This window comes from Bacillus rossius (assembly GCF_032445375.1).
Source record: "Bacillus rossius redtenbacheri isolate Brsri chromosome 4 unlocalized genomic scaffold, Brsri_v3 Brsri_v3_scf4_2, whole genome shotgun sequence".
Classification (NCBI taxonomy): Eukaryota; Metazoa; Arthropoda; class Insecta; order Phasmatodea; family Bacillidae; genus Bacillus; species Bacillus rossius.
This window is the reverse complement of record NW_026962011.1, coordinates 24,626,365-24,654,054: the sequence shown is the minus strand read 5'-3', so window position 1 is coordinate 24,654,054 and position 27,690 is coordinate 24,626,365. Positions and strand designations below refer to the sequence as shown.

Here is a 27,690-nt window from a genome sequence, read left to right as displayed (position 1 = left end):
GCGCAGGTTAGTTCAGTCATTCGGCGCACTTTTTTGTTGGTAAAAGTATATACAGAAGATCTCACGTTCCAGCTTAAAATTGTGGATGGTACAAATTGTAAAGGATACCTTTAGCTAACATTGGAATCATGTGTTATGTTCGGACAATCCTTAGGTAATTTTATTCCCATGAATTAATATATTTATAAGATTTCATTTGCAATATTTTTTATTTAGGTTGACCATTATCTCTTAATTATTTTAATAAAAAATGGTTTCGGGTTTTAGTAATAATACTACGTGTTTATTAAATGATTTGCTATTGTTTTTTTATTTTTTTTTTATCATTTTGCTTTGATGTTTTTGGTTGCGGTAGTATTTTTCTCTGCCCATCACCTTGCGCCATCTTGTTTCCGGTGTTGGTGTTGGTATATACAATATAGAACTTTACCGAGCTAATCTTTGGTAGGTACTTCAAAATAAAAAACAAAAACATTACATAACATGGCTCACTTTCCTTTTCTACTGTCAACACTGATGATACTGACTCTTAACATACAATTTAAAGTGTCCGATAATCATCGGTTTCACAGGACAGTAACTTTTGTAATATAAGATATAGTTTTACAGATAATTCTGATAATTATCTACACAACACAAATACGCCAAAATACATTGAAACAGTATTGAAATAAGATTATTCCTATTACCAAAATAGAAGCATGCCGGCTAGTTTAGTTTGATATAGCTGTGTTTCCCTCTTACGAGGAGACGTGGTGGATGTCTCCAGGTTTAAGGTGGTCGTGGTTAGCTTTGTTTGGTGCCAGTCTTACAGAGCAGCCTCTCTGGCAAAGGTAGGTGCTTGGACCATTCGGCCCACGCTGAGTGTAAATGGACGACACGACTCGATGGATCACATGTTAGGGCCCACAACCTAACATCTGTGGAACACTGCGCCTGGCGCTCCGTACCCAGTACCGGGGAAGGAATAAACGAAAGGACTACTCAAAGTTCTGATGGTAAAGTTGTTAGCGTTATTGCTGAGGCTTTGCATTGTGTGTGCTATACGACCATTCACAACGAAACTACGAATTTTGGAGATAGTTAACTGGAATAATAATTCAAAATGGGGGGAAAAAGTAACATACAGCCGTGATCTTATGACAAAACGAATGTCTAGAGTTGGCCTGTACCTTATATAACCCACCTGACTGTGTGCCATGTGGTGTCAGGCTTTCACACAAGAAGGGGGGGGGGGGGGGATTAAGACCTCCATTAAAAAAATGTTGGACACTAGTGGAGCTTGAAATCAACTAGTTTTACAAAGGATAATTAACTACTGAAACTAACGATCAGCGACCACCCACCACTCATAACATAATGGCAGAGAGCGACAGGACGATACAACATTAACGTCGTACAGCCGGAGGCCATCCGAGCCCGGTCTCAGCCCGCCAGTATTGGATCCCGCTGGTGACGCACCCCTAGCAAACCCAACCCAGGTCAAGTGCGGAGCTGTGAGGTAAGTACTCCCAGTGTTACAATTTTGCCACAGAACTCCACCTAGCGCGAACCGTCAATTAATCGTTAAACACACTCGTAAAACAATCCCATTTAATCAACACATAACTCGAAAAGTGCGTCGTAGCACACAAGTGCAAGCCCCCCCAGGGCACAGTAATTAACGAACGCCCTTAAGTTTCATCACGGCCCAAGGGCTTAAATTAAGTGTAAAGTAAAGTGCTGAAGCAACATTCAGAACAAACCACAAACATAAACAGAACCAGTGGTTTTTAACATTTAATTGCGAGTCTTTCCTTTGACTCTTTTTTTAAATAATAAAGTTTCATTGTTAGCAATTAAAACTTTAGTCAATTTTTAGAAATGAAATCATCACCTGAATAATTAATCACACAAGGGTCATGTACATTTAGTGAGTAAGTTATAAAATATTAAACCGAATAACGGTAATCTCCTTCTTGACTCGTGGCTTGGTGCGCGGCGGAACTGCAACACCCCCCCCCCCCCGCACGCCAGCCCCCTCCGGCCGTTCTGATCAGCTTGCGGCCCAGGGCGGAAGTGTTTGTTCCGTGGGGAGCCTTCAACTTGCAATTCTCTTATTCTTCACGCTGGTAATTATAGTCATGTCTCAAACCTTCTTTAACGTCAACTTCCCACGCGACCCCAGGTCAGTTTTTACGGTGCAGGGATTAACCCGGCAGTCGTAAATTTCTGCCTTAAGGCCACGGGCCACAGGTCCGCCTTAAGGACAGCCATTATCCGGACTTGGCCGGCTCAAGGAGACAGAGCTTTAGTTAACGCAGCCGAGCAAACATCTGCCGGCCTCAATCACATCCCCTCGGGATTAATTTAATGTAAATAAGTTGCACACGCGAATTAGGCTTACCACCTGTTATCTTTAATATACAGACGTGGCCGACTCCAAGTGACAACTAAACCTCCCCTACGACGAACTGCCCTAGGGAGAGATATTCGTAACACAATCAAGAGTATAGTGTCGTGTAATTCTTGTGTATCCATTTCTGTCCAAAGAACTAATCAATTAAAGTGCCGTGTACAATCCGTGTTCGTCAATAAATACGGGTAACCCACGTTCACGTGTGCAAATGAGTGTTTATGTTGTGTAGTTAGGCACCAGCCATCTATGCTGAATAGGGAGTGCCATCATGTTTCATTAGCAGCTAGTTTACACTATTAAAACCAAGCCACCGAGTCTAGGGAAGCACGCTGGGGCCGATTGACCCACACAAATGGTTAGACGTACGAGCTAGCCTGGCGCCCTCCCGGAAAATCAAACCATAATCCACAACCAGCCCCGTAGACTCGCCGCGGGAATCGAGCACGAGACCCTGGCTGAAGGCAACATTAAGTTGTAGGAGTTATTTGTGCTTGGCATATATTACCGGTGGGATAAAAAATGGCCACAACCCTATTATCTCAGTAAGATCGTGGCACAGGAGCCACCTCGTACATTTATTTATTTATTTTATTTTATACACGAACAAAATTCAGCACTAGGCCGATTTGCAATTTACTCGTGTTATTACACTACATTATAAAAATAAAACACTTTGACGTAGACCCAAGTGTCTCCTCGGCTCCTTCAGGCTGTTATGCCTCGTCAACATCCTCCCGTGTTTCCCCCCAGTGAAGTGCGACGGCCAGGGACGCACCCGCGTGCGCCGCCTGTTGCCACCCGCGCCGCAAAAGGTGCCACGCCCCTTCCACCTGTCATGCGGGCCACCGTGGACGCGACGCCGCCGCCTGCTGCCGCGCTCGTCGCTGAAGGTGCCACGCCCCTTCTGTCTGTCACGAGGGCGCCGGACTCAGCAGGTCAGTGCTCCAGTGCCACGGCCCGGTGTACCATGTCCATGTGAGTAAATGAGAGGCGTTGACGGACATAACGGCCTCGTCGGAGGGGGGGAATTTGACGTCGACCCAAGTGTCTCCTCGGCTCCTTCAGGCCGTTATGCCTCGTCAACGTCCTCCCGTGTTTCCCCCCAGTGAAATGCGACGGCCAGGGACGTACCCGCGTGCGCCTTAGCGGGCTAATGAGCCCTTTTGTGCAAGAGATAATTCTGTGTTTTTGTATATTTTCCAAATGGTCACGGGCCTCAATGAGTGTGTAAATATTGTATTATAATTTATTAATTCTGTAAACTTGTTGTTGATTAATGTTTCGTTTAGCTGTGTAAATATTCTGTGTTTCCTCAAGTACGCTAGTATGTAATTGCAGCCTGGCGCGCCGCGGGGCGGGACCTCTACCACGCCGGCCGATTTTCCCTTCCCTCCCCGCAGCCCGCGGGTGCCGGCCCGCGGGCGGGCGGGGAGAGTCAGTCGTGTTCAGGGCTCGAACGAGGACAGTTGTGTACGCCGCTCCGCGCTGCTCGCGAGGCGCGTACCCGGAGCACGTGGCCAACCTTTCGTTTTCAGTTCACGACTTGATACGGCAGTCAATCTGCCTCCGCGAGTCATTCGCCGCGTTACTGAATTTACGAGTCGTCGAGTGACGTTACTAGCAGGGTGTTCTAGACCGCGGACGTGCAATTACGGGACTCAGAACTTCTATCGTCGTACGAAACATTACGTAACGGGGCGCGCGCGCACTGCGCTTCTTCACGGTGTAACCTTAAACGGGATCAGTATTACGTATAAACACTCTCAATCTGTGCCGGGACGTCTTAACGGGCTGTACGGTGTTACGGGAGTCCGGGTCGTCGCGGGAAGGGAGCTTGTTCCACGACGGTTCCGCCAGGCTGCGGCAGGCTATAAATCGTTAATAAAAGAGGCTCGTGAAATCGTCAACGCCGAACAGTTATTGGAACAGTATACCAATATTCCTCTCCACCTAACTCCTCTCTCCAGGTCCCGCAGTTCCCGGTCCCGGCCACGTTGGCCTGGATCCACACCCCACAGAGCAGTACGGGCATAACTGGACAGTCTCGCAAGCAGGGAACCGGGGGCCTCAAGCCGAGGGACATCATTTGGCGCCCAACTAGTTTGGCCATAAGCATACGCAAGCGCACGCAAGTGCACGCAAGCACACGCAATCGCGCAGGTGCAGGACAGGATGGAAGCAGGTGCAGCCGCACGGCGTGGGAGCGGCGCGAACTCGAGCCATAGCGCCGGCGCGCCGGCGGGAGATAACACGGCATGGGAACGTCGCGAATCGGAGACGTTCGGCGTAAGATAACGTGACGTGGGAGCGGTGTGAACCGGAGACGGCGGGTGACGCGACAAGGATCGGTGGCGCGACAGATAACGTGTCGTGGGAGCGCCACGAACCTGAGATCGCGACGCAGCAAGGATCTTCGGTGCAAGATAACGCCGCGGGAAGATTCGGACTGGATTACCGATCAACGACACTCCCGATAAGAATGGACGATTTCGAGGAAGCGTACGAGACATGGGCGGGAGCGGACTTCCCAGAGCCCGGGGAGTGCTGCGAGCACTTCGCAGATTACGAGTGCAATTTTTGCTTTGAATACCGGGCGTATGGTAGGACAATGTGCGGTGCGGACTCATGCCCTGGCGGGACATCGGATGGGCGGATCTGCGGGACATGCGGGAACCTGTGGCACAGGGAGTGTTCACAACTGGTCGCGCGAGAAGAGGAATGGATGTCCGGCTTTACGTGTGACCAGTGCCGAGCAAAACTGTGTGTGGGTGTTGCCGCAAGTGTCTCGACCACGAAGATCGAGTGGTCACACTGGGCGGGCGACGACACGCTGCAGGAGTCGGCGATACTCCCGATGCCACTGCAACCGACGCCGCCGCCTACGCTGCCTCCGACACTGCCGCCGACGCAGCCTCCGACACCGCCTCCCATACAGCCCCCGCCCTATGGGGTGGAAACGCCGAGCAGAAGGACATCGCCGTAGACGGAGGATCCGCACCCGTCCAGCCCCTGTGGTACGACTGGCACGCGACGTCCTGGTGGATACGGCAGGCCGACTCAGACACGCCGCCCCTGACGCCGCCGCCCCCAACTGCCGTAGGGGCTCTCGAGGGGCCTACGAAGTGCGAACCGGCCGTGCTGCCACAATCGCTCTGCACCCACAACGAGAGCGTGCCACGATCACTCTGCACGCACAATGAGGGCGTGCCACAACCGCTGGCCACGCACGTCAAGGGCGTGCAACAACGGCACGATACCAAGGGCGTGCCACGACCGCTGTCACGCGGGCCACCTCGGACGCGACGCCGCTGCCTGCTGCCGCGCGCGCCGCGAAAGGTGCCGCGCCCCTTTGGTTTGTCACGCGGGCCACCTTGGACGCGACGCCAGCGCCTGCTGCTGCGCGCGCCGCAAAAGGTGCCACACCCCTTCCACCTGTCACAAGGGCCACCTAGGACGCGACGCCGCCGCCTGCTGCCATGCGCGCGTCGAAAGGTGCCACGCCCCTCGGTCTGTCACGCGGGCCACCTTGGACGCGACGCCGCCGCCTGCTAAAATCTATTCCAAAAAATCACTTGGAAAAATAAAACATAAATGTAAGGGTTCGTAGCTATATAATACAATATGCCACATCTGTTACAGGAATTTGTGGGCTGCATACCCAGATATTCGAGCGAAAGGTAACTATAAAAATGCAGGTGGCATCTGAAGAAATCAAATAGGAATTTTTACCTGGCACCACACTCTATCATAAATCAACACAGACAGAACTCACTATGTTCAGATGTAGATAGGTGCTATTCAAAGGGTGTGGTACTTACAAGGTTCCAAGTGGAACATGTAAGGTGTGAATAAAACCACATTTCAGGCTTGCACTTGATGACACCAGTTGGGGCTCCCTCCAGTCACTTAGGCCATTACTGCCCATTGCCGTGGTGTTGACGTGTGCAGTGCAGTGCGCCGACCGGCCCGCGCCGCAACGATATATCGATAGACGCGAGAGGGCACTATCGATGCAGGATGGGGGAAAGCTTCGCTGATTTATGGATAGAAATTCGGTAATAATTTACAGTAATAGTTAAAAAAAACCATGGAAGGGTTGTTTTGTCTGCTCAAAATTGTTCACTGTGCAATTACGCCAATCTAGTTGCTCTGTCCGGTCTTTCGGTTTTGGCGCGGGAATGGGCCGGGCAGCTGCCGGGCAGTAGAACTCAACCCTCCGGGAGGGACGCACGCGCCGGGACACGTTGAGCCTTCGGCAGCAACTCGACGTGCGCCATACGAGCTTCCCTCATGCACCGGACAGGTCAGTTACACGGGCAGCACCATGTACGAGAGTGGTTTGTAAAATAAACCCCGCTAGTGTACTCCATCGTTTATTTCCGTACTTTCTGAACATTCCCGTAGTGACTAATTACTGTGTGTGTGGTGCCTGAGACGGCCAGTAAGGGCACAAGAAGTCGACTCTGCCGATGTACTGCTGCCTCCCGCTACATGGCCAATATCCCCCCTGAGATGGTCTCGTGTATCAGTGCACGTAATCACTGATTGGCGCCGGGTACAACTGCAATCATTCAATACCAATCCGCGAGGCAGTGGGTTAGAAGCCACACTATTCGTGTGTAGTGGAGGACACAGCAGATTGGGAGGAACTCGTCCCACTGGAAGTCGTACACTGGCACCCGCTGGTGCCCAAAACCAGTGTAGCAGTCTCCTCTGCACCAATCCGGGGTTAAATCCGGTACTATGACAACACTATTTCCGTACTAAGACTGTTATGTCTACATGAGTAGTTATTAAAAATAACATTTCAAGTGGTTTTCACCATTGAAGAACTGTTTGAGTTGAAGATGCTCAGTTATGATTAACAATATTAATTTTCCATAACAATAATATATACGTAGGTAAAATTAAAAAAAAAACACGTGTGCATGGAGATGTTAAACTTATTGCTTATTAGATATAAATAGACATAAATTATATTTTTTATAAAACAAGAGATAATTATTGAGAATAGTATGGATGCGGGTATGAACTCAAAGGAAATACCTCCCACACGAATAAATAAATGGTAGATTCTTTAAATAAAAAATTAAATAAAAATTGAATTTTTTTTTCTTGTAGGTACATTTAAAACAAACTTACACAAAGTACGATTATATTTGATTTTATATCATTCTTAAACTTTAAGCTTGCTGATAATTAAGTAGTTTATGCATCTTTAACTAATTGTACATATACTAATTGTACATATAGGATGCTAGTTGGTGTGTTTCTTTACGTACGAATTTATGTATTATAGACTATGAGATGCTTACCTAAGGAGCAACACAGCAACACAAATTAATATTATGGGTAAGTAACTGGTCATATCATTTTGTATGTTACTGTTTGAGAAAACTATTTGCATGGAGTGCTTTTGGGAAATAGCTGGTTACCCGAATTGAGGAACATTGGCCTGGGATTTGATCCTGGACCATCCGCCAATGCGATCCGTTAGCCGGTTGGAAAATAACAGGCATACATCGGGATTAGCACATTAGACCTACACTGACCAGAAACGTGATTTATTATCAAACGAGTTTTAAAATTAAATCCCGTTGGATTAGTAAAATTGCAGTCAGTTGCACATAATTTAACTTCCTGAAATACTCTACCAAAATATTGTTACGATTTATTAAAAACATAAAAAATAATAAATCGTCGTGGGAAAACTGCTGAGTTCATAAAGGAAAGCCCAATTAAATATTTTAGTACACAGTTTTATTGATTGCCACTATTTACTTCACTAACAAATAATCTTCTAAAAAAACCCTATTAATCAAATACACTTAAAAAAGCTTACTCCCTAGTCACTCGGTTTTTACAAACCGCACACATCGCTGGGCCGCACCTCTGGCGCAACTCTCGCCGCAGCACCCCTCGTGGACCTCCATCGTGGGACTCTGTCGCTGCACTCTGCTGCCGCCGTCGCACTTCCCTTCGCCGAGATCCGCTCGACGCTTCGCTCGGAACTTCGCTCGGGACTCTCGCTGCACCCGCGGCACTCTCGCGCAGGCTCTCTCGCCCCGGAACTCCGCCGCACCCGCGACACTATCCCCCGGACTTGAACTCTCTGCCCTGGAACCTTCGTCCAGGGACTTCGCCGCTCCGCCGCACGCGCGGCACAATCGTCCGGAAACTCCGCCGCGAGAAAACTCCCGACTCCTCACTCACTCACTCACTCTCCTCGGAGGCCGGCGTCCTGTCTTATATACCACAGGCGCCACTTCTAGAATTCACGAGCGTGGCTGGAGCCAGTCGCGTCATTCTGCGCCGAACCGACGGCATAATTCTCTCGAAACACTCGTCGGCGGCTCGCGTAACTCCGCAGCTGTCAGGTGTCATGTTAACGTGTCAAAGGCAGAGCGCCGCGCGGGGAGTGGAGGGCTGGAGGGAGGGGAAGCTGTGACCCTCGTAATCCACCAGGCGCGCGCGGCACGTCTCACGTTGCAACGGCAGCGTGACGTCAGCCAGCTCTGCACCTGCGCGCGCCGCGGCCCTGCTTACGTTTCGTAACAATATAGACGCAGATACAGTTAATGTATAAACTGTTATAACATAAGTTTTAAATAAATACATGAAATAAATTGAATAATAATAATTTCGATACAATAATATGTATTTACACACGTATATAATTAAATATGTACATGCATACGTAAGTTTGATGGAAAAATAGTGGTAAAGGGGAAGGGGAAGGAATAAAACGTACCACTAGTTGAAAAACCAAGTTTTGGTACTTTTACTCAATTACTTGTCAATAAAACTGTCAAAACCAAGTGTCAATCGTTTCAAGTGGTTAAATTGGTAAGGATTTACGTTTAAGTAATAGGCATGTAGAATTTATGGATTTTTATTATAAAAAAACTCCTGTAAATAAATTGGTACACTGAGTTTGAATATTTACATTTATGTCAAAAATCGCAAGCCAAAATTTAAAAGTGTTACAAGGATTTACAGTTTCCGTGTAGTTCATGCACGAAACGACATTTCGAACACAATTTTTTTATTATTACATATTACAGCTACAGGTAAATCGGTAAATGTATACACGGTGGAATAATAATTCCATCGTAGCCAGCGTTCGTCCAGAATGTAAACAAACGCGCACCATCGCTGCGTTTCGAAAGCTACGCTGGTTTGAATGGTGATACGCGAGCCTGCTCAGTGCGCATGCGTTGCCCCCCTCCCCACAACCCTCCAGAGGCGCGCGGTGGCGTCGCAGTTCGCGGAGCCGCCGCCAGGCAGCGCCGGCGCGCCGCAGCTTCCCCCGGGGCTGCGCGGGCAGTGTGTCGACAGGGGCTGTGGCCGGCGCGTCGAGAGGCGTGTGTCTGCAGGCTCTTCCGCACACACTTCGCACGCCCCAGGTACGTCATCCGCCCAGCAGCACAGCTTAGGTCCGGCCTGACTTCAGAACGGCCGCTACCTTAGGCTCCTTAGGCAATGGTACGGATGCGTAGACGGATCTCACGGAACACTTCACCATCGCATGTGCTGCTTCCAAAATGCACGTAAACGTAACAAGCGGCAACCAGTGAGATAGCATTTCAAGGTTACGAAATATTAATCGAACTCAAAAATATATCATGCTTCGAGATCGTGGCACGGGCAGAATTTTACATGTAGAATAAAAATAACCCACAAAGTATTAATATAATACTATATGTAATTGTACTTGAAAACAATGTTTAACGTGTTTAGAACATAAACAAACATACTACCACCGCAGCCAAATACTCAGCTTCTATTGGTCCCACGGAGCAACGTAACCGTAAGAGCTCAGCATCGTCGAGCTAGTCCGTACGGGTCCGTCTCCGACTGCGTGCTATTGCAGGAACTCTTGTTCCGTGAGATCCGTTTGCGTTTCCGTGTCATTTGTATAACTGATACCTTCATGGTATGAACACTCCCACTTACTGTGACTGTGTTTTCACGTGTGTCACTTTGTTAAATCAACAACATTTCACGCGACTGCAAAGTAATGAAGGTTCTTGTAATTCATTGAGATGCCCGAGAAAAAAAAAGAACAAAACATATGTATGCTGTTTATAACTCAAAGAACGCTAATATTACAAAGGTGTTAAAAAATGCAACCACAATTTATAGAAAAATAATATTAGGTAACAAATATATAATTTAGAATGATATACTAAACGTTATATTCGACAACATTTGTTTCTTTGTTCAAATTTGTATAGTTAAATGGCGCGGAGGCATAGAAATATATTTGTGGCTTTTAAATGATACATTTTTGAAAAATTTAAATAGCAAAAATTTAGATAGCCAAAATTAAGATATTATGATATTTAAAAAAAAGTCGATGAAACAATTAATGTAAATATGATTCAAGGTTTATTTACTTGTCAAGGTACTACTTAAAGCTTGAAGCTGAATTGTTGAACATATTTCAGCTACATGCAGAGGAATTCCGAGTGGCTGAGCTAAACTATAGACAGAGAAAATTTGGCCCTATGTCTTCTTAGTCTTAATTGCACAGAACTAAAATGATTAAATGTTATAAAAATTACCATAAGATCACTCAACTGTAATCGCGGGATTTCAGTTTTTTGCGTGTTCCATGCCAATGCTAGGTGGTGATTGTTGTTGCTGTCTATTAGAAAATAGATAATTTAATATTTATTATACATAAAAATGTAAATGTTCGCAGTTCAAAATCTTAAATCCCCGAAACCGATTGCTTTGCAATTTTGACACAACGTTGCTTTATAATAAGCACGTGTTTTTATGTACCCATGTCACATGTCCAACAGGTAAAAACATAGATTTGTAATATTTTCATTGATATAGATTGACACACACATACACATATATATAGGTATATAGAGGATATATATAGATATACATAGAGAGACTGAGAGATAGAGAATTAGAGAGAGATATAGATAGATGATTTGTATATGTGTACCTACTGCGAACAAATTACTATATATATGTATATATATATGTATATATATATATATATATATATATATATATATATAGGCATTGCAACTTATACCGGGCATTAGCTAGTATCGAATAAAATGTTTTTTCAATCCTTCGATTGTTACTGGGTCGTTATTTGTCCAGAGCTTACTAGGACGCCTCACACCAAACGGTCCAAGTGAATTCGCTAATCATTCTAACCCGGAGTTAAGGGCGTACCAAATTCGAGCAATCCCGTCTGTCTGATGTGTTGGAGCTGGTGGCGGAGGTGCGGGTATGGCATTTCATTGGCTCACGGTCTATGACGTCGGGTGCTATTGGTAAAGTCACGCGGAGCAAATATGTCTGACCAGAGTTGCACAGAAATGTTTTTTTCTGTACTTTTACAAACGATTCCTTTGGAAAACAGTTGCCAAGAAATTGTTTGTAGGACCACAAGAAAGATATCGTAACTTTGTGTTATTTTTTCACATATGAAAATTAATATGATTTTTTTCTTTCGAGATAATACTGACAATTTCTTACAGAAAGTGCTCATAATTTTATATTTTAATTGATGTTTCATTCAAGCATAATATTTTTAGACATTAGAAAAGATAATAGAATATTCAACAATTTAACTTTATTTTTGTTGCATCCTGCGTATTAATGTGCTCCGTATTTACTGGAAAAGCTATTCCGGGCAGAATTAAAAAAAAACTTAAATAATTTGAGGCCTGGGGAAACATAAACCAGGTCCAGGTAAGAAAAAAAAAAACAGGATTTTAGCGTTAATTTTCCAACGCTGGCCCAAGAGTGAGGAGTGAGGCGCTCAGTATTACATGCCACACAAGTGTGCAACATAGATGTGGTCGAACCGTAATCAAACCAGTCTAAGGGCGCGGTTACACGGGACCCTGAACTACTTCAGGTGAACATGTTTAAGTAAACACGTTTACAAACGCGAAAGTGTACATTTACACGGTAGTTGCTGAAAAGTTTGTTCTGTGGCTCTAAAGCCGATTGTCTACTGTCAACGAATGACTGTGTTGTTGATCTTCTCTATTTTGTATCTAGAAAACGCGGGATTTTCTCACTTGTTTATACAGCATTATCAGCAGAAATGGAATGTGTTTGATATTGCTCAATATTTTTTTACAATCGGGAATTCAAACAACATGCACAGTAAAATTTTTTAAACTTATTTTTTATTATTTTTTGAGCGTGAGTACCTATCTCAGTTTTAACAAAATAAAGGTCAGGATCAATTAATATATATATATAATTACCTGTTGATTTTTTTTGTTGCATTCGATAAAATATTACTCGAACTTGTGCCAGGAACACTTTCCATCTTGAATTTCTGCAAAGGACTGTTTCTATTCTAAACAGCCAATCAGAGGCTAATGTAGAAGATATGTCGATCTGAACTACTTTGCCAACCTGTTTAAGTTAAATGGGAAATGGCCTCGAACGAAACATGTTCAGACTGTGTGTAATCTCACAGTACAGCTGAACATGTTCACCTGAAGTAGTTCAGACTCCCGTGTAACCGCGCCCTAATAAACGAGATCACGTCTCAACTCTGAGGTTGCAATGGGCCACTATAGACGCCCAGGACTAACAGCCAGACGCTGATGGCACAGCTTACGAACAGCCAGGCGAAGATGGGCGACGGGGCACTTCCAATGGCGCGAAGCTGGGTCGAGGTTCATTCTACTACAGGTTGGGAAGATCGGTGTTGTAAGTCGGGCAAACCAAACGGTTTCGCCGCTAGATAGCAGTGGTGCTCGACCAACGGGACACATTCATTAATTTGTTTTAAATGCAATCAAGGCGGTCGTTCGCGAATTTGAAATTGCAATATTAAACATATGTTAACTCTTCCAATACTTTGTTTTTGGATTACTAAGCCTTAATCTTATTCTCTTAGTGGTTTTAAATTTGGTTTTGAAATAGGCCTAGTATTGTTTTATGTCCGAGTGATAAACTCGGTGTAGTAGAAAGTATGTTGCCAACATTATAATATTAAAGGCTTTCGCATACATAAAAAAGAAGAGAATTATGCAACGTAAAGATCCAGAAGATGAACAATAGAAAGATCCCGAAGATGAACGAAGGGAAAAAATAAATAAAATGTGTGTAAAATCAACTTTGAGGTTTATGAAAATAATATTAAGTGTACACCCTAATCTTAAATACCAGGCTCGTCACCCTCCTTCTTCGGCGCTGTAATCTATCCCTTAGCGGCCTGGGAATTCTGCTGGCTTACAAAGGCCGCCTCGTGGAGGGGGCGCGGATAACGCGTCGTTGTCATGGATGCTTCGAGCGTCGGGTCGTCACAACCACTCCAGGCAGTTCCAGAAAGACGGCCAACTGGTATAAAAACGGCGAAGCCGGCCTCCGCAAAAGTTCCAACAGGTGAGTTGAGTGAAGTGTGTATTCGGCGAGTGGCGCAGGTGCGGAGCGACGGGATCGAGAGAGTGCGACTGAGTGGCGCGAGACTGTGTGTGTGGACAGGCGCGAGGTAAGGGGCGAACCACTGTTGAGCCTGGCTCCAGTGAGAGGTGCAAACTGTGTACTTGACAGACATTGAGTGGTTTGTGAAGTAACATTAAGTGTGAAGATTTAATTAGTAATGTAAATATTAGCAACAAATAAAACTGTATAAAAACTAACTGGGCTATCCCTACGAACCCATTTCCCCACTCGTTAACATTTGGTGTAAAAATTAGAAATAGCCCCAATTACAGGTTTTAAGATTAATTTACAGTGAACTGAAAAATAATAATATATCTATAAAATAATTAAAAATACTAAACAAAAACACTAGAATGAACATTTTCGAAATGAAAATTGGCATTATGAACAGTAGTTGGTTTTGAGTTAAGTAAAGTTAGAGTTAGTTTTGAGTTGAAGTTTAAGTTAGCTCACAGGTAAAATTACTCTAGTAATAGGACAGTAGTGATAGTGATCCATTAATAGTGTATGTGGGCAAGGAATATGGCTGCCGACGAACTTAAGAGTGAAAAATGATATGTAGGAAATGAAGATTTAAATGCATAGTAACCAGGAGAAAATGGAGAACAGTCAGGAATAGTTAAAGAATGAAATGAAGAGTGGTCAAGAGGAGATGAAAAAACGAAATGAAGGGTGAAATAAGAAATAGCCAAGAAGAAATTAAGAATGAAATGAAGAACTGCTAAGATGAGATGAAGAATGACATGAAGACTGAGATTGAGGACATGAAGAGGTACCAAGAATAGATGAAGAACTGCCAAGAAGAAATTAAAAGGGGGCAAGAATAAATGAATTAGAAACCAGCATCCAGTTGGAAGGTAAAGTGCAAAAATTGGAGCAGCACCTCGCGCAACTTGCCCGACAGGAGCAATATCTAGCCGAACATGAACTGATGACACAACAGCTAGCTCAGCACGAGCAGACCACCGAACAGCATGTCGCAGCTGTAGCCGAGGAGTGCCATCGGATGATTAAGGAAGCTGCTGCTGCTGCAAGTTGGAAGAGTTACTTCAAGGTTGTTAAATTGGAGAGTAATTCCAGCGACCACCCAAAATTCAAGCCACCCACCTTTGAAGGCCAATCGCCGTGGGCTGTCTACAGTCGACAGTTCGAGGCAGCTGCTGAAGTGAATGGCTGGGGCGAGGAAGAGAAGGCTACAGCACTCGTCTTGGCCCTGCGAGGATCCCCACTCGAGCTGCTGCAGATCATACCAGTTCCGGAGCAGAAGGTCTATGCTGTACTCGTAGAAGCTCATGAGCTGAGGTATGGCGACCAAAACATGGATGACGTGTATATAACAGCCCTCAACATACGTCAACAGCGATCCTCGGAAACATTCCAGGAATTCGAAGCTGACACTGAACGACTTGTGCACCTCGCCTACCCAGAAGCACCAACAGAGTTCTGTCAGCAGTTAGCCACCTGTGTGTTTATTGACGGATTCAGAGATGCGGAGGTTCAGCAAATTCTTCTTTTGGCTCGGCACAAGAGGAGCTGCGATGTCTTGGTCCATGCCTTGGAAATGGAGTGCCTCAAGAAACACAAGCATCAGGACAAGGAGAGCTAGATTGGAGCCGTACAATGAAGCAAATGCCAGAAACTCAACTAATAAATGAGATATTTTCAGGGAATTGAAGAAATTACTGTATGACACCCCTGGTACCCATTTCAGAATAGAAAGAGGATGCACACGGTGCTTCATCTGCAAAGAACTAGGACACATCCAGTGGGACTGTCCGACATGTAGGAAGACATCGCAGCAGGAAGAGTAGCAGGAATAACAACAGGGATACGGGCAGTAACTGGTGTGAGGGGGTGTATGGCAGCTCTATGGGAAATGGTAGCCACTAGGGTTTTTCCTGTATTCTTACTTCGTAGAGGCCATGCCAGTTTTTCGCTTAATGGATATAGCAATGGCAGAAAATATTTACTTATTTTTGACACAGGGGAATAGGCATCTATAGTTCGCACAAAAATTGTAAGTAGGAAAAAGCTGAAGAGAACACCTATCCCACACAGACTCAGAACTGCTAACGGAGACACTTCATCTGTGCATGGGCAGCTAGATTTGGAGGTAAGGATTGGAACATGGACATAATCACAGACATTTCTAGTTTCTGATATTACCGATGAAGTAATTCTAGGAGTGAACATAATGCATCGATATTGATTCATTATTGATATAGGACAGGCATTGCATATAAGAGGGGAAGGGGTAGCTTTGTTTACACCCGACCAATCAGAAGTTCCCATAATGCAAGTGATAGCAAATCTATTTAAATTCCAGAAAACCATGAACAGATAATAGCAGCTAGGATAACGGGAGATCCTAGGGGCAACATGAGCTATCTGACTGAGCCAGATATGACAGGATTAGAGAAGCTCCTGTTCACTGGAAGTATTATTGCTAAGGTTGGCGAGGTTGTACCAATCAAGGTGACCAACCTCGATTCGCGAACAAGGGTTCTGAATAAGGGAGACACAATAGCTAGCTTTGAACCAGTCTCGTGGGTAGGCCAATGTGAGTCTTTTTCACCTATTAGACATACCGAGCAACCCCAGAACCCAAATCTCGAACAGTTATTAAGGCGACGCCAAAGTAATCTCACAGATTAAGAAATAGAAGAAGTTATTGATTTTCTGGTAAGCAACCAGGATGTATTTTCCTTAGGGGATACTGACTTTGGGAGGATAATCCTGGTCTACCATCGCATCAACTTAGGTGATGCGGAAACATTCCAACAAGCATCACAGTGGCTGCCTCTAGCAAAACAGGAAGAAGCAGAGAAGTTGATTGCAGGTATGATGGATGGAGGTGTAATAGAACTATCAGCGATCTTTTATGTTTCCCCAGTCGTTTTAATAGCGAAGAAGGATGGCCAACTGAGGTTCTGAGTGAACTACCAGAAGCTGAATGACATCACCAAAATGAACAGCTACCCCCTTCCATGTATCCATAACACATTTGATAAATCTCTGGCACCAGATGGTTCACTATATTGGACCCAAAGATTGGTTACTGGGAAGTGGATCTGAATTCCGAGGATAAAGAGAAGACTGCTCTCTCAACAGAGAGTGGTCTAATCCACTGTGTTACCATTCGGGTTATGTAATGCTTCTGCAACTTTTGAGAGATTGATGGAACTTGTGCTGGCTTTACTTGGAAAACATGCTCAGTATACCTGGATGACATTATTGTGGTGGGAAATACAGTGAAGAAACATTTGCAAAATCTCCAGGATGTGTTCTACAAGCTTCACAATGCACAAATTAAATTAAGCCCTAAGAATTGCTTCTTATTCCAGCATGAGGTAACATTTCTGGGACATATTCTATAGCAGGATGGAGTGCAAACAGATCCTGAGAAGATCCGGTTTGTTAGGGAGTGACCTCCACCTAAGAATAAGCATGATATAAGAACTTTACTGAGACTCTGTGCCTACTATAGGTGGTTTGTGCCTGGGTTCTCAGGAGTCGCAAAACCACTGTAAATATAAGTAAGCAATAATAATGCATAAAATTAATTGGGCTATCCTTACAAACCAGTTTTCCCCACTCGTAACTTTATCAAGGATGTTACCAGACCGTTGCATTTTATTTCTTTGCATTCCTAATTAGTTATGCTTTTTTTTTTCAACGTATTTTACCTTTAAGTTTCAAAGTTTTTGACAACTGAATGTACCAAAGAATATGCTAAGAAATATCATCATTCCTAGGGATTTTTTTTTTTTTTTTTTTTTTTTTTTTGCGAAATGTCGTGCACATTTCCAGCGACGTTAGTCATAAATGAGAAATATGAACCCCGACGCACGGGATGAGGAGATGACTTGGGAGTTTGGAGGAGCCCGCAGTCCAAACAACTCTTGAACTTATCCTTCCTCTCGGAAGAGACCGTTGGGGGGGGGGGGGTGAAGGCAGCTGGCCTGGAGGAATGTTGTAAGTTCTGCACCAGCGGCTGGGGGAGGGAGGAGTTTTGCGGGGCTGTGGCTTATCGCGGGGTTACGCTCTTCCTGCGCGACAGTCGCGGAAGCTGCAGATACCGTGTTAATTGCATCTGGCTGCCCGCCCCGAACTGCCTGGCGGGCATCTCCCGGCCCGCAGGGGGGAGTGGGGGGTGATGATTCGCGCGCGCGGCCCCACGGACCATTAGGCGCCGGCGGGATGGCCGTATCAACCCCGCGGGCTAGGGGGAGGTGGGGAGGCACGAGAGGGCTGTATCGACCGTCGCGGGCAGCGCTACAACCGGGAGGCTGGATGCGAGAGCACGTCTCCCGGCGCGCGGCCGGAACGGCTCATTCTTCAAACGTCACGTTACACGGCAAGCATAAACATCCCTTCGGAAACCAGTTGATAAGAAATATATTTGTAATTTGCTACAGTTATTTTCGCATACATGATTTAAGTTTTTCGAAATAATACTGAATATTTACACGAAAATTGGCGTATAATTTTATATATTAACTGATTTTTCATTCAAGCATATTTTTTTTTTAAACCATGGAAAAGAAAATCGAATGGTCAACATTTTGACTTAATTTTGTTTTTACGTGGTTGTTTGTATGAACTGTTAATACTGGATAATTATTCAGGGAAAGTTTTACAAATTAATTAACTCTATTTTGCAGATACAGTTGTTTTCATGAAAATGCACAAATATATGTTGTTTTACACGAATATTTCAGTTCCATTCACAAAAAAAAAAAAAAAAAAACTGTAAGAACCTGAACGGTTTATTCTTCAAACTTCATGTTACACTGCATGCATATATAGACATCACACAATTTATTTTGTCGTGGTGTTTACAAATAAACGATTTCCAATCGTAATTTAGTAAACAGCCACGTAGAAAATATAATTATTTTAGTCAATACCACCTTTTTACCATTGCGTAAGATAGCCATATGATGTGACGAACTGTGTTTTTATGAAGTAACTTGTCTTCTGGGTTTTAGCCGTGTCCAAGGCGAATATATCACTGACGTTTCGGTCGAAATAGCAGTCTCCATTATCAGGGTAGATTTACCTTCTAAGGTTATTCCTCATAAATGCTCGGCCGGGAGCGTGTGACAGCGATACCGGGAACTATTATTTTCCCATAAGGTTATTACAAATTCTTCTGCCTTTAACACTATCGCCTGAGAGGGGTGTTTTACGATTGGCTGCAGCTGTAGGCCAGTAACAGTCTTCCTTTCGTCCAGTTGGCCTGTTGTTTTGGCCAGTCGGAGCTGGGCTTCTGTGATTGGCTGGAGGTGCTGGTAAATCAGTGGCTTCCTCTCTTCTGATTGGCTGGGCTGTTTTGCCAGCCAGAGGAGACTTGTCTTTTTTTATGTATAGTTACTGCCCGCAAAGGATCAAATTGTTCCTTTGTTTTCCATTGTAATTGTGTTTTTCCTTGTATTACAAACGTGTAGTGATAATGAATACAATGATGTAACGCTCACTCGCTCTGTGCACTCACCTTGAACAAGCCAAGACGTTCGCCTTTTGCTGTGCCCTCTGCAAACTGTAGGCGTGAATATAATAATCATTTATTGTTTATGTCCCCGAAATATATTTATACTATGCGTTTTATTATTATGCAAATTATTGGAATTGTATATATTTTGGTTAGTATTTCATGACCCGGATTACTTAAATGACACTTTTAAGTCAAATATGTTTGCACAATAAAACATTGAAAATAAACATGGCGGCACGGTCTCGAACAGACGATGTTATTATTTCTACAAATAAAAAAAATTACAAGTCCGAATATGTGTGTTATATTTTATTTACCTTATTTAATTCTCAGTCTGGTAAATGTCTCGTTGGCCTTGCGGTTAAAGGCGTATGTTTTCCAACCTAGAGGTCCAAGCTGCGTTGGTTCGAATCACAGCGCTTTAATGTATTTTGTATACAAAATTAAATTTAATATGTCGATAATTGCCAAAATAGCTGTGGTAGGTAATGGAACATTGACCTTATGTGATGAGACAGAGCGACGCTGGCGCTCTCTAGGAGTAAGCAGCAGAAAAAATAACGTCGGTATCCAAGATGGCGGCCTCAAGCAGAACAGAAAAAGCCAAGATGTGCAGATGTGGGTCGTAATCCAAGATGGCGGTCTTTAGCAGACAAAAAAATATGGTGTACATGTCGTCACAATCGAAAAAAAAAGACTGTGAAATCAAATCCAAAATGGCGTAAATGATATTAGAATTCAACATGGCGGCCGTAACGAAAATTGTAACATACTTGAATATAAGATGGCGTAAATAACCAAAAGTGCAACGATGACGTCATACACAACCAATATGGCGTGCATAACGAAATGTGCAGCATTAGTGAGTGGGGCGCTTGATATAAAGATGGCTGATACAAAATGGTGGATCCAATATGGCGGATTTAAGATGGGTCAAGGTCAAAGGACAAAGTCATGGTCATCAAATATGGCCGCCGTAACGTAAGAATCCAAGATGGCGGTAGGCTCCTCCGGCTCCTCCTGTGGAAGCCTGTCCTGGGACATACTTTCCTACACTACTTTGGATAACTCATGATTCGGATTCAGCACCCCAAAACACATAGGAAACGATAATAAAACCGACTACTGGATTTTTGCAACGAGAGGCCGTTTTCTGACACCGTTTGTCTAGGTTAATGTAATGGTTAAATAAAGAATAAGTTTTAGTTTTTAATGAAATACTGTGTACCTAGTTAACATAAGTTTTACTATCCTTGTAAATTACAGTTTTTGCTCTTGTTTATTTAATGTTTTTAAAATATTATATTTATATTGTGCTTTTTTCTCTGCAATAAACCAGACCAACATTTAAGAGTACACAAAGAAAAATAATTAATTATACATTTTTTTCTGTAGAGAAAATATGAGTTATTTTCTTGGTTTAGTAATGTTTTTGAGTGATCACTTTTTGTTTTTATATTTATGTTTATTTTTATTTGTAAAATTAATAAATTATTTTTATAAACTGTGGTCAAGTGTAAGACATGGCGGTGTCAACATATTAACTTCGCCACTTGTAAAAATAAGACAACCCTATATAAATGAAAATGTTAATGTTCGTTCGTTAAAAATCTTCAGTTTCCGAAAGTTCATCACCGATTGCTTTGGGATTTTGACACAACGTTGCATTCGAATACGCGCGCGTGATTTTATGTACCCAAGTCACACCTATGACAGGTAAAAAATATAGGTAAACATATATAGGCAAAAACATTGATTTTTATTGTTTCCATTGTTAGAGTGACATGTGTAGAGATATAGAGATACAGAGGTAGATATATATGAAGATAGAGGCACAGAGAGATATTTAGATATACACAGATATGTAGAGAACTAGAGAGAGGTATAGACATATGCTTTGTACATGTGTACCTACTACCAAAACATTACAAAAAAATAATAGGAAAAAGGGGTTTGTCTGTAAAGTAGGTTTACAGACGATAATTTTACGTGATAACGTCATAAGAAAACATTGATGAAAAATTGCATATTTTTTAATTTTCGAATATTATTTACAGTTTTTACAAATTTAATTTAAATAATTTGTTTAAATATAATCACGAACAATTAGTTAGAAAGCCCGCCTTAAACTGTTTGATATTACAGAAGATTTTCTCGCACGGTGGTTGGCCTGTTCTTGCACGCTCGGCTCAGGCGGAACGTGACAAATTTTTCGTGCGTGCAGCCGGCGTTCATCGATTTATAAGACGTTATCACGTCAAAAAAGATAGAGGCATTGTAACGCATGCTGGGAATTAGCTAGTAAATAAGTAAGTAATTATAGCACGGCGCACACGTGTTCTGCTGGCATCCTCTCCGCTGGGGTGCTGTCACAACTTGGAAACACACAACTTAGAAACACATAACTTAGAAACACACAAGATATAATCTTCTAAGTTATGTGTTTCTAAGTTATGACGTTTCTAAGTTGTGTGGTACTGCGTTGCATGTTTCTAAGTTACGTGTTTCTAAGTTATGACAGTTCTAATTTGTGTGTTTCTATGTTGTGATAGTTCTAAGTTATGACTCCCTAAGTTATGACGTTTCTAAAATGTGTGATATAAGTTGCGTGTTTCTAAGTTATAACAGTTCTATGATGTGTGTTTCTAAGTTGTGATGGCTCTAAGTTATGCCTTTCTAAGTTATGACGTTTCTAAGTTGTGTTTCTAAGTTATGATCGTTATAACTTATGACAGTTCTAAGTTACGTGGATTTTTTCGAGGTTTCTAAGTTATGACTGTTCTAAGTTATGTGTGGTTCCCCTCTCCGCTCATGTGGTTGCACATCTGCTCCTTGTCGCAGGCATGGGCCGGCCCCTCGACTGCTGACGGACAGCCGCCGTCATGTCGGTGGGCGGGGTCGGCATGCTGTTGCTGGCGCTCTACGTCCAGGGGACTTCCACCCTGCCCGAGATCATCAGGATAGGTGCGTCACCACGACACTCTCGCGGTCTGCTCAGATGTCCACAACACAGCATGTCCATAACGTGACGTCCAAGTCAATAGTATCAACTGCAAGCGTTGTAGAGATTAAACAGTAACTCAAACTTGCATGCACGAGTACTGCTTCCTTGTTTTCTCGCTTTCAAAGCGAAATAATGGCTCTTTCCCCAATTAGTGTAGAGGGTGAACACGCATTTTTTTTTGGTAACAGGATGGAGCCCCTCCCCATTGGAATCTCTTTGTATCGAGTACGTCGAAGTCCCTGACCGTTGCGTTGGATTGGTCGTAATAGTCGAGACGAAAGAGCTGGCCTCCACGTTAAACTGACATAACGCCATGCGATTTTTTTCCTTTGGGGCTTTATAAAGGAACTGTTACCTAATGATTTGCCAGAGTTGAGACACAAGAGTTGAAGAGGCTATTGCTTCCATTACTCCGAACTTGTTAACCAAAGTGTGGGAAGAATGTGACTATATAGTGTGGATATGTGCCGTGCCTATAACTAAAGGCGCACATATTGAACATTTGTGAGTAAGAAAAAAAACATTGAGAGTGTTGGTTCAAGGTCACAATTAAACAGTAACTCAAACAGTTTTAAATAAGCGCATGCGCGAATACTACTCTGCCTCCACGTTCACCTGACATAATGCTATGCGATTTATTCATTTGTGGGCATTATAAAGGAACTGCTAAAATGTCCATAATACAATGTGTCCATAAAATAATGTCCCAGTTAGGAATTTCAATAGTATCAACTGCAAGCGTTGTTTTCTCGCTTGCAGTGCAAAAGAATGTCTCTTTCCCCAAATAGCAGAGGGTGAACCTGTGGGGTGATTACATTAGTGAAACTGCTCCTATTTAACATCGTGGTTAGGTTAGCATACCTTCGATTTGATGTATGATTTTTTTTGTAAATAATATAAATTAAACTTTGTAACATACCATTGAAACCGGGACATTATTTTATGGACATTCTGTATTCTCGATGTTAGGTTAAAAACAAATAGAAGAAAAAGTTTGATTATCCAAAATTAAAATTTAAGATACACTGATGTTGCAGGGAAGTTACAATAAAACCATAGTGGCACTACTCTGCAATGAAATAAAAGGTTTGAAACTTCATGAATTCAGACATCAAATTACCTATACTCAACAAAAGGAAATAATGTGGAGGTCAGTTTACCATTAACAAAACAAAAAAAAAGTAAACAAATTTGAGCATATGCCACACAACAGCAGTGCAGTGGTGTAGTGGGTTTTAGAAAAATAAAACTATTTTTTTAAATAATATATTTTTAAAAAGAAATTTTTTTAAATGAAAGGTCTGATTATTCTTTAATAGCAACAAAAATTTTGTTCTTAATGTGTCTTGTGATTTACAGGAACAAAAATTTATATAGTATTTAAAACATTATCATTTTAATACGGATTCAGGTTTAACATATTTTTATTTTAACCTACGAAACAATTTCCGTTTCGCTCGAAGCATCACAATGTTATTTAGGCTGTGACGGAAGTTAAATAAAACCCACTCTGCAAAGACACGGAAACAGAGGCGGATCACGTAAACGCAGGCGGATCCCACGGAACAGAGATTCTACAATAGCACGCATGTGGACCCGGACCTGTACGGATTAGCTCGGTAATGCTCAACTCTCCCGTTTACGTTACTCCGCGCGACTAACAGAAGCCATGTACGTAACAGCGGTGTAGTATATTTACACTTTTAAATATGTGAAAAATTGTTTCAAGTTATACCATTACTTTGTGGTTTGTTTTCATTAAATACATAAATCTTGTCCGTGTTTTACTCTCGGATCTCAATATATACCTATATTTTTAAATTAACTTAATTTTTCGTAACCGTGAAGGTCCATGGGTTGATGTTTGTTAAGATTTCGTGCATCGTGGAAGCGATAGACGGATAGTAAAACGTAAATATCTTGCGGGTCCTGATCTTTTTTTCGTTTTTACATTTCAGTTTCATAGTAGAATGGGCCTGAAATCCATCTTAAACAGCGCACCTGAAATTATTAATTTTAGCGTTACCCGGGAATATATGTGGGTGGTATTTATGTTGGATGGTGCACTGGGTCTGTTTCTGGACAAGAGAAGTGAAGAAAATAACTGACGGTGAGGGGAGGGTGGGGGGGGGGATCAGTAAAATTAAAGTACCAATTAGGAATCTTCTCTTACCGGCAGTAGCACGGGCGTATTTCTGAATGGATAGTGGCGGACATGAGGTGGATTGGGCGTGACGGTCGAGGGGATACTCAAAGCAAAACGAGGTTTCTGCAAAGAAACAAAACAAAAAAAAAATCAAGGAAAAACTTTTGTTTCCGAGTGTCTAGTTCGCGGAACGATGAGGATTTCTGAGCGTAGTAAAGAAAAAAAAAAGATTCGATAGCTTTTTATATTTAAATTTGCCCAAGAAGAACATGAATCACGATCATTATTCGTAACAGGCAAGAACAGATTATTAATAGAGCCAAGATGTCATGCTGCTAAACAAAGATAAATTTATTAATTAAAAATAGAGGATTTCTCTTTACCGTCATTAAAAAATTACAACAGATGTAACTATAAGTAAATATCGAATACAATTACGTAGATAAACTGCTTCAAAAATTGTGGTATTTAACTTAAAATTAATGGCAATAAAACTGTAATTAAAACTTTTTTGCCACTGTCTTATTATTTTTAATACTACTGACATTAATCAAAAAATTAATATGCAATAATCAAACGCCAAAATCATTATATCTATACTTTTGCTTGTAATGTAGCTATGCAGACCTTTAGCCACGTCTTTATGATATCAGCTATAGACTGCTGTTATTTAGTTTTCTTTGCGAAATCATACACATAAACTGAGTAATTTTTACTTAGTATGCAATATTTTAAGTTTTTAAATCAATACCCAAACTAACGATTTACGAAATAGGTTATCTGTTTAAATTACAAATTTAGGTGCTTGAGGTAAATTTTGCTGCATTTTGTGTTTTGCTTCGCATTTCGGTATTATGCAGTGTAGTGTGATCGCTTACATCATGTAATTTTGGACAGCTCTGTTGATAAATTGTATGCTAATTTTGGTGCCAAGCACAGAAGATAAGAATCTATCAAAACAGGCCGAGTCAGAATTCTACTAACAAACTACGGTGTGAGAGAGAGAGAGAGGGTGGAGCTGATAGAAAGCATTTATATTGAAAATAACAGAGAAAGAATTTGAGCTGGAACACGTCTACTGGATAATGTTTAATTAAACAAATGTCTTCAACCATTGCAAAGTTTTTCGATAGGTATCCGAAAAAATTGATTTATCTAAAGAAAAAAATGAGGTTAGCAAAACGTCAGAAAAAGTTATCAAAATTGTGTTACCCCCCCGATTATTTCAATGAAATAATTTTACGATATCGATAAGTTTAGCGATGTTTGTAGAACTTTGTTTGGTTAAATTTTTTCTAGACACTTGGTAATCAATATTAAAAACCTACTCCATTATTTACAGTAAAATAAAAGTTGCTCCAATCCGACTTCAAAGGCATATGGAAAGCACGTTAGACCACAAGTCGGAAATATGTTTCCGACTTGTTTTTTCACGATGAATCCAAGTTTATTGGTATAATTCTGACCCACCCTGAATCATAATTTGTCAGTTGCGGCTTTAGAGCTTGCAGGGCCCTAGCTATTTAATTTTATGGAGACCCTCTCTTGGAAAATTAAAAAAAAAAATAATAATAATAACTCTTTGAAACAAAATATTAAGCCAAACTTGGAACTTAAGTTTCGAAGATAGTATTGCTAATTTATCTTAAAAGTTGATGTTCTTTCCTGATAAATTATCCTTGGTTCAGTTTGATAAATGCTTACGATCAATTTCCGGTGGAATTGTGTAATTAATTATACATTGCAATAAATTTTTCCATTAAAAAAAATCCACGATTTGAAATGTGAAATGACCAGACCTTTAGTTAACATGCTAATTTTTTTATTTTTAATCCTCCTATTAATCCCCATATAGTTATTTTACTGGGACACTAAACAAACAAGATAAACAAAAAAATTAAAAAAGTGTGCGTGGAGTCCACGTGCGATGGAAATGAAACTTCTTTCTTCCTTATTTTATTGTTAGGTATAAAAAACACAAGTCTCCTTGGCTGATGTCGCAGATGAAAAAAAAATGCGAGTATGCGAGTTCATAATTATGATTTTGTGTAAGTATGTAAGTATACAAGTGTGCAAGTATGCAAGTGTGCAAGTATGCAAGTGTGTAACTATGCAAGTGTGCAAGTATGCAAGTTTGCAAGTGTGCAAGTATACAAGTTTGCAAGTCTTCAAGTATGTAAGTATGCAAGTGTGCAAGTATGCAAGTATGCAAGTGTGCAAGTGTGCAAGTATACACGTTTGCAAGTCTTCAAGTATGTAAGTATGCAAGTGTTCAAGTATACAAGTATGCATGTCTTCAAGTAAGTAAGTATGCAAGTATACAAGTGTACAAGTATGCAAGTGTGCATGTATGCAAGTATGTAAGTGTGTAAGTATACAAGTATGCAAGTATGCAAGTGTGCAAGTATGCAAGTGTGCATGTATGCAAGTATGTAAGTGTGCAAGTATACAAGTATGCAAGTATGCAAGTGTGCAAGTATGCAAGTGTGCAAGTAAACAAGTATGTAAGTATACAAGTGTGCAAGTATGCTGCATCAGTTCTACCTCTACCCTGCCGTCTCCTCCGCCGGCTCCCCCACGCGCTCGACAAGGGGAGTGCTCACCTGGGGGGGCCGGGGGCAGTGCCCGCGGGGTGACGGGCGCGCGCGTGTTCCCGCAGGAGGCCTGTTCCACCCGGCGGACGACCGGCAGGAGGTGGCGTTCCGCTACGCCGTCGAGCGCATCAACGACGAGCGCAGCATCCTGCCCCGCTCGCGCCTGTCCGCGCAGATCGAGAAGATCTCGCCGCAGGACAGCTTCCACGCCTCCAAGAGGGGTGAGCCACGTTGCGCCTTGGACCGCCATTCATTGCTGGACCTGCTGATTCCAGGACGGTCGCGTCCATACGAGGGGAATTAATGTATCTAATTTCTATCTCCGATGCATGGCGCAACAACCAATGAGAGTACAGCACGAAGCCATTTTGGCGAAACTAGAGAACTTTTTTCTTTTTTTCTTTTTTTTTTACATTTATCGATCACGTTGTGACAAGAAACTGTCGAGACATTACAATCCTCAGGTGTAATTCCTGCTTTAATAATTAATTAATTATATTACTTATAAGTCACTAACTAACAAAAATTGTAAAAAATATATATGTGTCGTGGTTAGAATGGTTAATTGTAAATTATATATAACACTTATTTAATTTTGTGTTGAAA

General features: G+C 42.4%; 1 protein-coding gene across 1 annotated transcript in view; it reads left to right on the top strand.

Annotated features, from left to right (window-relative positions):
* Nucleotides 1-9,686: 9,686 nt before the first annotated feature.
* Nucleotides 9,687-27,690, top strand: part of LOC134542295 (glutamate receptor ionotropic, kainate 2) — a 119,148-nt gene continuing 101,144 nt past the window's right edge. The window contains exons 1-3 of the mRNA XM_063386445.1: nucleotides 9,687-9,804; nucleotides 22,182-22,304; nucleotides 27,150-27,305. Of these exons, the coding sequence (XP_063242515.1) occupies nucleotides 22,223-22,304; nucleotides 27,150-27,305 (238 nt within the window). The 5' untranslated portion in view covers nucleotides 9,687-9,804; nucleotides 22,182-22,222. The remainder of the gene's footprint in view (nucleotides 9,805-22,181; nucleotides 22,305-27,149; nucleotides 27,306-27,690) is intronic.